Source organism: Eleginops maclovinus, chromosome 18 (genome assembly GCF_036324505.1).
Source record: "Eleginops maclovinus isolate JMC-PN-2008 ecotype Puerto Natales chromosome 18, JC_Emac_rtc_rv5, whole genome shotgun sequence".
NCBI lineage: Eukaryota > Metazoa > Chordata > Actinopteri > Perciformes > Eleginopidae > Eleginops > Eleginops maclovinus.
The window spans coordinates 19,034,158-19,047,833 of NC_086366.1; the positions used below are offsets into that span (position 1 = coordinate 19,034,158).

The 13,676-nt window shown below is 38.7% G+C and overlaps 1 protein-coding gene across 1 annotated transcript in view; it reads left to right on the forward strand.

Moving 5' to 3' along the window:
• The window catches only part of LOC134880218 (1,4-alpha-glucan-branching enzyme-like), a 70,769-nt gene that overhangs the window by 41,456 nt on the left and 15,637 nt on the right, over positions 1 to 13,676 (forward strand). Inside the window, 2 exon segments of the mRNA XM_063907001.1 lie at positions 8,431 to 8,615; positions 11,874 to 12,004. Coding sequence (XP_063763071.1) covers positions 8,431 to 8,615; positions 11,874 to 12,004 — 316 coding nt within the window.

The window sequence follows — 13,676 nt, forward strand, 5'->3', positions numbered from 1 at the left end:
AGCAGCTATGTACAGGAGACCAGTATTGTTATTAAGGAGGAATATTGTTCTTTTCCAAGAATCGCTGTCTAACTGACAAAAAGAATGGCGCTATCATCTTTTGATAACGGTAATAATGGTTGAAAGTTAAAAGCTTTTCTCTGAGGAACAGAAGATCAGGGAACTGGAAAAAAAGTTTTGAAATCTACAAAGTCGCAGCGCACTGAAGTTCATCCCCGTGAACTTTGCAAAGTTCAGGCCATTGGGCAAGCATTGGGGCCAAAGACAAACAAGGAGATCTGAGATGACATGCGGTGTCTGGATCGATGACGACAGAGTCATTTAGTCAGTGCTGAGCAAGAGCAAATCGTTTGCCTTGCCTAGAAAACCCCATTTATTTAATCATGACCAACACAAAGCGAGAGGACAGAGGGAGCATCCTTATTTGAGTTGCTGAGAGATGGATACTGTAAAGGATGTTGGAGTGTCAATGACATTAAAGCGCCAAGTGGCGCGGCAGTAATGAATCGCTTCAGTGGTTTTATCATTACATCAGCAGGGACAGAATGGAAGCGCTCGCACTTCCTGACTTTCAGGGCTCACAGAGACTTAAGATAACCTTGCCGATTTACAGTCTAAATCATGGAGCTAAAAAACTTCCCCCTGCACCTCGTATTCATGGGTTACTACAATGCAACAGGCAGCCGTTATGCTGCTGCCTTGGCCAATGAATTGAAAACCAGCACATCCTCATACATTTCAAATGGATAATTTCCCTTACAGCTTACTGTGCTTTCAGGCTTGTGGTTTTAGATGAAAAAGGCATTGCCACCACTGCTGTTTGACCAGTAATGCTTATTTAATGTGCAAACTGTGAGCCGGAGAGTACATTAACAAAGTAACAAGAAATCAATCTAGCAAGTGCAAATAATCATTGCATCAAGTTTGCAGCTTTGTATCTTTTTTTCTTCCTTGCACTCCCCTGAAACCTGTTACTTTCTCCTTCCCCTCTGATTCCGTCATTGATCTTCTTTTGCCAAAATCCCTTCAATGGAAAACAAATTGATCCTTGGCTCCTTCTTGTGCTGCTAATTACTGAGGGGACTGTGTCACTGTCAGGCCCTTATCTGATGCAGGGCTGTGTAGAGAGTAATGGGATGTGCCCGCTGAAAAGCTGCCTGACATAACCTTGTGTAAACATGGTTTCCCCCCATTAATCATATGTTTATTGGAAGCACCATACATTTAAACATCAATGTTTTCCAACAAACATTTAGTTACTGTTTCACCCTTTACCATGGGTGCTCAATCTACATAAACATATTTAAATAAATGTCACAACCTTTTTTTCTCAGCATTTGAGCTAGTATTTCTCTTGGATTATAATATAATTCAATTTAACACCTTAAATGCTGAAATCAGGGAATGTGGTGCCAGCACAAGGACTGAGACAAAAAGGGCAACATTCATTTTAAAGTTATTCATACAGGTTGTTATTATTTATGATAAATAATCCTTTAATCAATCCATTATCTATATTCTCTACTATCAGGAAAACAAGTTATTTTCTCTAGTAATAAACAATTTGTATTTTGTTGTATCCATTTATTATTTTATTTATTTATCCAACTAAAAAAAGCCAACCTAGCTGCTGTGGAGGATATAGGCACAAATGTTCTTCAAGCTCAATGCTAACTTTTTGTTGTTGAGACTTTTAATTTAAAACCATAAATGTAAACCAGCTGGTGGCAGTAAAGGGAATTCATTGATCCTCTGAGGACCATGACTCATGGAAATACATCCAATAGTCATTTAGACCCAAGTGGTAGATTTACCTACCAACATTGCCAACTAAGCCATTTCCCTATAGGGTAAAACACTTGTTAACTTCAGTTTATAACGATTTCTGGCTTGCAGTGGGTTGGTTTACAACCTCATTATCCTTTCTTGACCTGTCTGACTTTGTTCTAGTCAAACATTGTAAAAAAAACTGCCTTTAATGATTGTTTTTATAAATCAATCCTCGTATATTGTTGAGTAAAACTCCGAACAGCACTTTATCTCAGATAACAGTGCCCCAGATATATTATGAAGCACAAATGATGCTTTTATTCATGTGTGTATTATGGTGAGCATCCATCATATTTCCTCCTTGTTGCAGAATGTGCTATCTGGTTTATTTCAGCTGTGAGGAGGCAGAGGAAGGTTATTATTATTATGGTGATTAATGCAGGCATATGGGAGGAACATTGCTGTGTTATTGTAGAGGAGAGGGGAAATGATTACCTAATGGAGGTGTGTCCAATGTGTTTCTTTAAAGCTGAAATTTAAAAAAAAGAGTCAGAGTCTTCCACGGGGCACTGAATCAACTTGTACAGGAAATCAATCATCTCCGCTAGACTTTATAAAATAATAACATTAGGAAACGCAAACTAAAAACAGAGAAAATACGCTGAGGCGCTTGCATTGTTGATGAAGTGTAGATCTTTTGAGAGCTTTTATCAAAGCTTCAGTTTAGCTGGGCACGCTGTTTTGGACATTTTCAGATTTCTTTCAAACTTATTGCATATGCATATATTTCAATCAGAAGGTCATTTATTCTGAGTGTACACATGTGATGTATTGCTATTGTGAATAACAATATGAAGATTATGTTAGATATTATATTAGATTAGACCCCATTTTAATGCCTTATATTTTAAAGGACAGCCACACATTGGTGGTAGTAGTAGGATGATGGGAATATTAAAAATCTGGATATGATTAGGAATGACTCTTGATGACCTCCACCTTTTCACTAGATATGATTGGGTTAATTGGGTGTAGGGGTGTTGCAGCGACTTCACCCAAAAAATGATGAATGAAGGGAGGAGAACATATTCAAAGTAATATGACAGAAGTAATTTTATTGGCTGGTTGAAATCATGTTTTTTTTAACTGAAAGAATGAAACGCCCTTAATCAGCTGATTAGTAGAGCGGCAGTTCTAATAGAGAAAGAAGTTTGCTAATGAGGGAAGTGCAAAGATATTCCTCCTGATTGAACTTACACTGAGCTTCCTTTGTGTATGTAGCAACATGCCTTCCTTGCCCCGATGTGCCACACACACTCCCGTAGAGAAGGTGGATGATAAGAAAAAGCCCATTAATGGAAACACACTTTTCACACTGTTGGCATGAAACAGTTTGTCGTGTGTTGGTGTTCTTATTTGCGTGGGTCAAGTGTGGACCAGTAGATAAAAATGTATGATATTACAGTGACAGTTTCTTAAAATGTTCATTATTTTTGTTAATCCCTGTTGTTTGGTTCCAAACCAGAAAAATTATCCAATGTTTTTTTTGGGGGTTTTGGGGTTCTCACCAGCTTTTTACAACCAAAGCAAGAGTTATGAACATAAAAATCACATACACTGACAAGTACAGTAACTCATTACTTGGGCAGTTTCGGTGATCTATTCTGCATCATCAGTGCTACGTGGGCCCATGGGAACATTTCAAAACAACATGTATTTCAGTGACCGACAGCAAGAGACGTTGTGTTTATCGGGGCTTGAAGTCTTTAATTATTTCCCGGTGGTCACTAAAATGCTGACAGAAACAGAAAGGTCATGAGCAGTAGTTCAGAAGTAGCAGAATGTAAATAGAAAGAAGGCTGGAGACAGCAGACAGAAAGTAGCCACCTTGTACTGTAATTTCATCGGATAATATTATAAACCATGATCAGCAGAGGAATAACATACGTAAAAGCCAGCGTGCTCATTTTTCTAACCTACAGAGGGTGTTTACACCACAGTCCATAGTAGTCCAAGGGGAACGGATGCCTTGGCTGCTGGGTTATCATGTGTCATTGAGAGTTAAATGCTAGTTTTAGTTGTAGTGAGCCCAATTTCTAATGATGAGAATCTTCAACCAGTAGAAACTGCAGTAAATTGGAAAAATCACACGCTGCATTCTTTGGCTGGATAAACAAAGCTCCCAGAAGCAAACGCTAAATTTCACACTAATTGCATATGGTGCGCACTTTATATAAACTTTCATAGTATCCTTTTTTCATTTTTCATGATAAGAAATCAAAGTGCTTTACAGTTTCTTACCCAGGGGCGACACAAGATGTGTGCAGACAGATGTCAATCAAGCTTCCGCTTTGGAAAATTGCAGCTAGTTAATCTTCAAGAGAAAGCAAACAGCTTCTCCAGTTTATTGTTAGTTTGTTTTGTGAAGTTTTCTCTGAGACTTTTTATCACCATTCACAATTTGTTTTTGCAGCTGTGAGTAAATCCACAGTTTCCTTTGTAAATGGAACAGCTAACTGACAAGCAATGTTAGCATTCTAATATCAATACAATGCGTCCTCAAAACCTGCGTTGAAATGGGACACATCCCTTACACCTTCATGTTTGTGTTGTCTGTGTCGTGTGAATAACAACAATATCCTTTGCGGTCTTAACAGCGCATTACACACATTGATCCATCTCTCACTTTTACTTCATCATAAAATGTTTATTACTGCCCTGAGTGTGCTCTCACTCACACCACCTTCACCTGCTACATGCAACACAGTGCAACACAGAGAGCCCATTTCCCTAGGGCGTGTCGAAAGTCATTCTGGGAAATGAAGGATCTCAAACGTACTGTAGATGCTGTCGAGTCAGACTGGGGGCAGATACACCAAAACAGTAAATTATGCATTGAACATCTCATATTGATACCTGGCAGTGAAAGAGCATCTGAATGTGGATTTATTTTCTCCTTGAGATTGTGTTCCCCGAGGTAATAATGGGGCTTATTCCTTAGGTGCTACTTAAAGGAAGGAGCCCCTAGCATTGTGTTTGAGAGTATTCTTGCTTGCCATTGCTCCTTCTTGAGTTCCAGATATGATGAGAAAACTACCTGAATCCAGAAAATAACATGCATAATGTGACTGCCTTTAGTAAAAAAAAAAGTAAGGAAAGTCAAGAAAATATGTTTGTTTTCTTGAAGGAAGGTTGTCAAAATGTAGCGTGTCCTTGACCATAATGTACTTCGAAGCGAAAGGTATGTCTGCACTGGCCAAAATAAGGAGTTTGTAAAGAAAAAAGACTTTCACATCTTACATGTTTTCCAATTCCTAGTATTGAGGGCAAAGCACAAATGTGGAGAAAAACCCCCCAGGTAAAATTTAGAAAATCTACTTCCTACATTATTAAATATTAGTTTATTATTATCGATGGAGAGCCATGCAAGACACATTAATGTTGTAGCTGGCTACAATAGAGCTTACTAATTATATTCTGTGTTTGGTTGATTATACTGTATAACAATACATTGTATTGTAAATGCTCATTATAATGTAGGTTCTCAATGTCTTTCTTCTGGTAATGATCTAGTAATATGGGATGAAGAAACAAATGTTGAAGTAAAAAGCACAGAGTACTGCCTCTGAGAGGGAGCAGATCAGAGTAGAAAACCGTATTTAATTAAAACACCAAAGTATATATAAGTATGTTAAATTTGCTTGGTACAATTATTGATAAAGGTACTTAGTTAATTTCCTTTCCCTGTCTAAAAGGGTATCGAATTGTTCAATACAAGACATTCAGGTCAATACACATTAGTAACCAAACGATTCCGCACAGTGGTGGTATTGTTTTTCAGAGAGGATGATTCAGACAGTTGAGCAAGGTTTCTTGAAGTGGAGACTTTCCTCTTCTGGGCTCTGAGGACACCAGTTAGATTGACAATTTATACCCTCTGGGGATGGAAGAACACTCATGAGAACTTCATTGTCTTTTTGCTTGAGGGAAGTCATGCCTACTAGACATATAAACTGCTGACTGGTGGTCAGAGCCTTGACACAGCCCACAGCGGCTGTAACATCCACGGTGAAATTGCTCATTTGTGTTGCTACAGCAGAAACAAAAACAACTCAGTCTAATCTGAAAGCTTTAACCTTTAAGCGACTCCTGCCATGATCCTACCCACAATGCTGCAGCTTACTGCGGATGTTCTTAGACTTCAGAACACTGTGAAACTCTCACCGACATTTCAGAAAGGGCATTGTCTTCAGTCCTGCCAAGTAACACAGAGTTGTCTTCATCTGCTAACACAGCGGTAAGGTTCTGTGCTGCCTTTCATAACTGCTGCCACACTTCAGTATAGCATTCTTCATTCCTGTCCATCCTCCATGTGATTGCTCTTGAGCATTATACGAGGGGTTGGAAGCTGTAATCTTCAGCTTTCTTCTTGTCATCTGAAGACAAAGCCGTATGGTTCTTTTTTTGGTCTTAATTGCAGCATGCTCAGCATTGAGTGGATCCTGGCTAGATAACCTGTATAGGATCACAATGGGTCTATCCAATAGAGTTCGAAAGACCTATTGTGACTGGCTGAACTGACACAGTGCTAAATACAGTCTGGTTATTTTTTGGAATTGGGAATACAGCCCTTTGGAAACTGACCTACATTACATCATCTGATTTGAACACCATGTTGAGCTTTAAAATACATTTGTTTTCACTTTGAGACACATCAATGTGCAACCGTCATCTCCATGGTAATATACAGTATGGATTCACACTCCCACAAGGTACACACCAAATTATTTTGATCTTTTGACCTTCTCTCTTGCACTACAGTAAGGCTAAACTTTTAATGGTCTGACAAATATATCAGATTTGACTGTTGACAAGTATATTATTTATTTGTCTGACTTTATGACCTATGAAGAAAGCATTCTCATCTCATGGTTTGGTACTAACACATCCATGCATGTTGCTTTTTACCGCTTTTTCTCTTGTTGTATATATGCAATATTTCTTTTGTTAGACTCATCTCTTCATCTTTGTTTTTCTACTATATTTTTGAAAAATGGTGGTGAATACAATTTGAAGAAAAAGGAAAGTTAATGATGGTTTAATTTTCAAGAATGTTAACGTTTAAATGTTATGAATCGTTCGATGTCATTTAGGTAGATTTTCCTCTCTGAAGAGAGATCTTTAAATGTGACATATTCACTGAATGTGTGTGGTGTACCATTTTAATTTGTTTTCACAAATCTGGAACAAAAAAAAAACCGATGGGTTCTGTGCATGATGAGGCTTGTTGAATTGTAAGTATAAAAACAGTCATTTTCAATGCTCAATGAATGTGTAGTGTACACTTTACTCTTGTTCGAGTGCAGAGAAGAAAATCTGCCTCTGACTGCAAGTGTTGCAAGTCTGAGGTGTAATTTTCTCCTTTACATTTCAAGTTCAGCTGTGTGGGAGGCTTGTTATTCATGCAGATGTCACAAGAAAAGGCTCTCTCCTTCTCTCGTTCCTTCTCTCCTCTCTCTCTGGCTCTCTCTGCCTGTCTTTGCTGCCCTAATTCCTAGGCAAGTGCTGCAGTGGGCTTGTTCAGTTGGCAGTCCATGCCTTATTGTTTGCTACTTCTTTAACACCTACATAATGTATTTCATTAGAATCCGCTGTCAGACCCTGTCTGTTCCACTTCATCCCATCACTCTCTTTTCTTTTTTTTAATAGTCAGGGTCTCTTAGCAGCAAATAAACAACTAGCCTGCATTTTTTTTTCCTTCTTGTCATGCATCTTCCTCTGCTTCTCGCCTGTGTGTTTCTTCCTCTGCCGGGAATTCAATTATCCTGGCTTTTGTTTTATGATGTTGTGGTGACATCCGATGACGGATTCATTATCTCATCTCCCGGCGTGACAGCATTGTAGAAACAGGACCGCTGTTTCCCACAGCAGTACGCATTCAGCTTTACATCTGGACTGTGTGACTCTTTCTGCTTTAAGCTGCCCATCTGAAGTTCTTACTGTAGTCTTTCTGGTTTTCCCTTTGTATTGAAAAAAGGTTTAGTAAAGATCTTTCTGAGTAGTAGTTAAAGTACAGTAGTTCTGAGGTGACCGAATAATTCAGAAATTAGTAAATGCTTTAATAGATATGAATTACTCAACAGTTTGGAGCTGTCTAGAGAGATTTCCTCTGTGTTTCAGACATATGAATAGTCCTCAGCAATTTCTACCCATTTCCTACATTGACTTTTAAGTTTTCCCTCTGTTATGGAGAAATAATATATAAATATATCCTGGTGAATAATCTTTGCATATATTTGTTGAATATACGAGACCCAAATGAAAGCTATGGGATTTATTTGCAATGTTTTCACTTGTTTGCAAGTTTTATTCATGATCCTGGGTGACAGGAAGGTTGGCACGCTGCAGTGAAAAAGTAGCAGAAGCAATGTGGTTCTGTTTTAATATGTAAATTACTAACCTCTGCTGGGTTTACAAGAAGGGCACAAACTGTCGCAGACTCCTATCTCTTTGATCGCTCCCTTTTTGTCTTGTTAAAAATTGCACAGAATCTGAAAAGAACCTCACATAACATGGCATGATAGAGTCTTCAAATTCACAGAGACTGCGGGCCTTTCCCCTCATTATGTACATTCTTTAATAACCCTCTCTGTGTTGCAGGGAATGAGTTTGGCCATCCTGAGTGGCTGGATTTCCCAAGAGAGGGGAACAATCAGAGTTACCACTATGCCCGACGGCAGTTTAACCTATTGGATATGGGTCACCTCCGCTACCATCAGCTTTTCGTCTTTGACCGAGACATGAACCTAACTGAAGACAAGTACGGCTGGCTGGCTGCCCCCCCAGTAAGGACATCACACACTCACCGTACAGTAGGCTTTGTGCAACCCTCAATGACAACTACATACAAATATATTGTCACAGCACTTGACAGTCAATTACAGGATATTTATTTATTGTAAACAATTTTGGTGTCAAAGCCAATTGTTTATAAATGATTAAGCCTATATATGATTATTTCTTTTTAGGATAAATGTATTTCCTGTACCCCCATCTTTACACACCTTTACAATTTCTCATATTGGAAAGTACTCAGGCAGGTGGAGATAAATGCTCCATAAAGACTTCGTTCTGCAGATGTCTGTTTCTGTGGCTGCTGTCAAGGTGAACAGTAATAGATTTCTCTCTCATCCTGCAGCCTTTCTCTTTGCCTATATTTGAAGTCTATGGAATAAAGAAAATGGTGTTTTTGTCTTCAGGGGGAGGTAGCAAAATAATGGGATAATGCAAATGGGGAGTGTGGCTAAATTGACAGGGATTGGAAGTGAGTCTGTGTAATTGACTCAAAAAATACCCTCCCTCACATCCAGGGAATGAGTCCTCAGATCAGAGCTACTTCACCTTGCTGCGTTACATTCTGACCTGCATATTTCTCCCGGACAGACACACAAATGCTGCCCAGAAGGAAATGTATCACAGAGCATAATTAGAGAAAGGTCTTCTTCACATGTTTAATTTCTTTACCTTGGTACATCAATGAGAAATGTGTTCTAACTTACTGGTACACCCTTTACAAGTGGTTTAAGCAGAGTGTTGGAGGTAAGGCAAAGGGAAAGCAGAACCTGGCTGATGCTCCCTGTTGGGGGAATGAAAGGAAATCCGGATCCCAAAGGATTTTCTACTGGCAGGGAAGACGCATACATTTGGCAGCAGTGCTGACCTGCTACATATAGGGTGGTGTTCTCCTTGGCCGTTTCTATGCCTTCAATATGTGAACATATATAGTGGATAACACCATATTCTTAAGATTTCATGTTATTTAGATCTTTGTTTGATTTATTATACTTTGATTTTTATTTTGGGGATAATTATGTTGATTACCACTGCAAATCTTTTAGTCCTTGAGCGTAAAACCAAATTAGGGCAGTTAGTATTTAGGGAGGCCAGAGAGAATCTGCATAAATGTAGTGCTCTGTTTTCCTATGATCATAAAGTAAAGATTTTGTGGTAACAATGTTTCTGACATACTTACATTATATTGTTTAACATTATAATCAGCTTACAGCATTGCAAACTGTTGGTACCAAAAGGCCAGCTAGAGATAAAATATATTATATTTGACAATCGGGATGAGGTGAGGTAATGTACAGTAAAACATTGAAATGTGTGTTTCACTGTTTTGCAAAAGCTAAGCAGTCTGAAGCAATACATCTGTATCTGTAGCTGACCCTGTGCTCTGGTATCAGACAGTGGAGACAAAAATGGCTTGTTCAGGGATGATAAAATATCACAAAAAGACTTTGTAGAACATCACTTACAGATTACGGTTATAACTGCTCAGATATTTTGCTTTAATAACCAGATAACTGAGTCCTCTGTTCTGCTTTTCAATGACGTTGCCAGGGATATCATGCTTAGCGGGAATATTTTTAAGCTCGGTTCAATATTACATTGAGGTGGAGGGATCCAAGGGTGATTTGTAGTTAAAATGAGCAGCGGAAGATGTAATTTCTCAGATGAGCGAAGCGGGAGAATTAGTAATAGTAATAAAAAATACAAATAACATTCATATGAAAAAATAAAATGTTGTATTAATTTCGCTTAAAGCCAAAGATGATGACTTGAACTCATTTTGATTGAAATGTTTGTAAAGGAAAGGAATGATGTTCAAAAGGTTTTAACTAAAATAGGTTTTAATTATGAAAAAGTTCATAGAGCCAGCTTCTCTGTTAGCTTTTGGTAGGGCGTTCCATAGCTTTGGAGCAAAGATAAAACAAATATTTGAAAAGCTCTGCTGCATTTTTCTGTGTGTATAATTGTATGTATTTAAAAACCCCGCAGCATAAGATCTGAGAGCTTGTGCAGGATTATAAAACGACAGAGCGAGCCTGTTAATGTTGGCCGGTCCCAAACCATTAAGCGCTTTTAAAACATGCAGGGACTTTGCTTAAAAGTGTTTTTTGTGAACACCTCATTGAAGATGTGCAGCTGTGAGCTTCAAAAGGCCAAACTCTGGACATGAACTGCAGAGACTGCATCACTGGAGTTGTTCCACTGTGATTTAAATGTAAACCAATACACATTATTGAGCACAGTATGGCATCCTTAACATTCTGTTCTATTTACCCATACATTTACTGGTAAACTACCTTAAATATACATTTGTTAAAAATCTTTGAATCCAAAACCTGTTTGTGTAAGAAATATGTATATATAATTTCCTAATTGTTGCCATTCAATTTACTGTATGATTCAGTCAGTTTCCCCTGATAAATATAATGCTGTAAATCCAATGATTCCACAAACTGTGCTGTCTGCACCTGCAACAGTCTTAACCTACATTCCAGTGAAAAAAAAAGAGCCAGGAGGGAGGGTTGTAAAAATACTTTATTCATTTCAGAGCCAATGTCAAAATCTGTGCTGCTTTAAGTATTTACCCTGCTCTCATTGGCCCAAATGTGAGGCAGGGAAGAATAGAAACTTAAAATAATAGAAACTAACAATCTCTTTGTAATATGTTTTTCTTCCAACAAACATCAACAGATTCCAAATTGAATCACAATTATAAAGGTGAGAATGCTCATTTACGTTACTTCACAACTAAAGCAGTCATAAGAGATTGGCATAGCCCCAAATGTGTGGAGTTTGTAGACTGGAAATGGACGTGGTGAGAAACTCCAGACTGTCAGCTCATCCCTTAACCTCCATCCTCTCTGCAGATTTAGTTGCTGGAGTGCTTATCTTCTCGTTCAGCCGTGAATATGCTGCCCTGAAATTGGCTCGAGGAACAAGGCACTAAAAATAGGGGGGTTCGGTGACATTGATAATCTCAGCTAATGACACGTTAACAGTAGCCCGCTCCACAGGAGAGTGGTGGCTTCATCATGTGCAGCTGTCTAAAGTTGACAGTGTGTGTCTCGCACTGTCCTGGACTGCGGCTTTCTGCTGATGAGTGCCACCTGAAATTTGATGTAGAAATGTAACTCAGCCTATTTCAGAATGTGTAGTCTCCTTTCCTAAGTTCAACATGAGAAAGGGGGGTGACTCTTCTTGAAAAAATGATTTATAAGCCTTTTTTTTTTACTTTTCTTTTTCCCCTCCAGGCCTTTGTCAGCGCCAAGCATGCAGAGGACAAGGTCATTGTGTTTGAGCGGGGACGTGTGCTCTTTATCTTCAACTTCCACCCCAGTAAGAGCTTCCAGGACTACAGGGTGGCTGTAGAAACCCCGGGAAAGTATCCTTTAGCTCTCATCTGTCATAGCAGAGCTTGTTCTCCTTTAAATCTTCAGAAATTGGCATTCCTCTGTCAAGCCAGAAGACACTTTCAGGGCCTCTCAAAGAAAAAGTGTTGTTGTTATTAATTTCTTTAATACATTAACGCGACTAATCTTTTAGGGCTGTCAGAATCGCTGACTGCTAAATATTTCAACAGAGGCGGTACATATCCGGAAGGGCAGCAATGGCAAAGTGGGAAATTCATGAGCGATGTGCAGTGTGCACACCTACACTTTTAAAGTACAAGTAGTTAACTTTTTGGGAATGCCCATGTCTGTGCAGCGCTTTGGGCCAGCGTGAGATGAACTAGGGCAACAACTTTTTGGTAAAGACATTAATAGTCCCCAGAGGATATTTCTTATCAACTCTAGTTCTCCTTTTACTTTTGTCCGGCACCAAAGCCAGTGGCTGCATTCTCACCAGATCTGCTGTATTTGCTAACATTACGTGCCACTACGGTGGCTGCACAGAAGTTTAAATGATGAGTAGCAATATTCTGTATTTAACTTACCAACAAGGAAACAGAATAAAAAATGTTATGTTCCCATTGACATAGTTTTCCTATTAAGTTTTCATCTGCAGTGTTACACATTTGCAGGGAAAGCTCTTACCTAGGAGATGGCTTATCCTTTCCTGTGTCAAACCAAGTCAACATTTATTTTCATTTAAGTCCACAACTTCAACAACAATACACACATAGTATAATTAAACAATGGTCTTAAAATAAAACCATTAAGCCATACAGAGTGCACTCCTGTTATAGTATTATATAAGATGAGTTGGAGCTTAGCTGCGCTGTTAATGGTCTCTGGGGCTCTAAGTAACATATTGTACATGAGTTGTCACTCACATAGTTTCACCTGTCATCTCCACTTGTTGATATGAGTTTGAAGGCTGAACACGGTTCAAATTGAATCTAATAATACATTTCAGAGGGCATTGTGGATGCTAAAAATCTTCTGAGAAGATGCATTCCTCTCTGCAGACGTGTATCAGGGATCTAAACATTATGTCTGACTTATATAAAGTAAATCTGACTTGTGAACACTAGGAATTGTAACTGTGGTATTATTTTCAAAGCCAATACTTTAGTTATATAGTCTAAGCAGTCATACTGCTGTGGAATGGGTCAGTTGTTTGAATTAGTGTGGTAATGCTATCAGAGGGAAATAATAGCAGAGCCCAGTGATTCAGAAAGCGCCTTCTTTAGCGTCATTGGGCGTCTGTCTTCCCAGCGAGCACCGCGGAGGAATTTAATGAGTCCCACAGTTGTGATTGCAGTGGGCTTAATGATCAGGGATATGAAGGGGGGGACAGGAAGCTGACAGATTTGTATTTATTATAACGGACATCACTCTCCTCTAGAGACAACGCCAACAATTTCCCGGTTGGATACAATGCTGCGTTGCTTTTTCAGCTATGACTAAAATAATATGATGGTGAGTTTGTTAGTTTCTTCTCGATGCCTGTGGTGAAAATCTCAACACTTGAGCAATTTACTCTCAAATGATGATGATTCGATTGGCTGATAATGAGGCTTTGAAGCAGCAGTTGTTCCTTTGATTTCAACATTAGTTTTTTTGTTTCATTTTAATGTTAAGGCTAAGATAAATTAAGTATTTCTTATAATT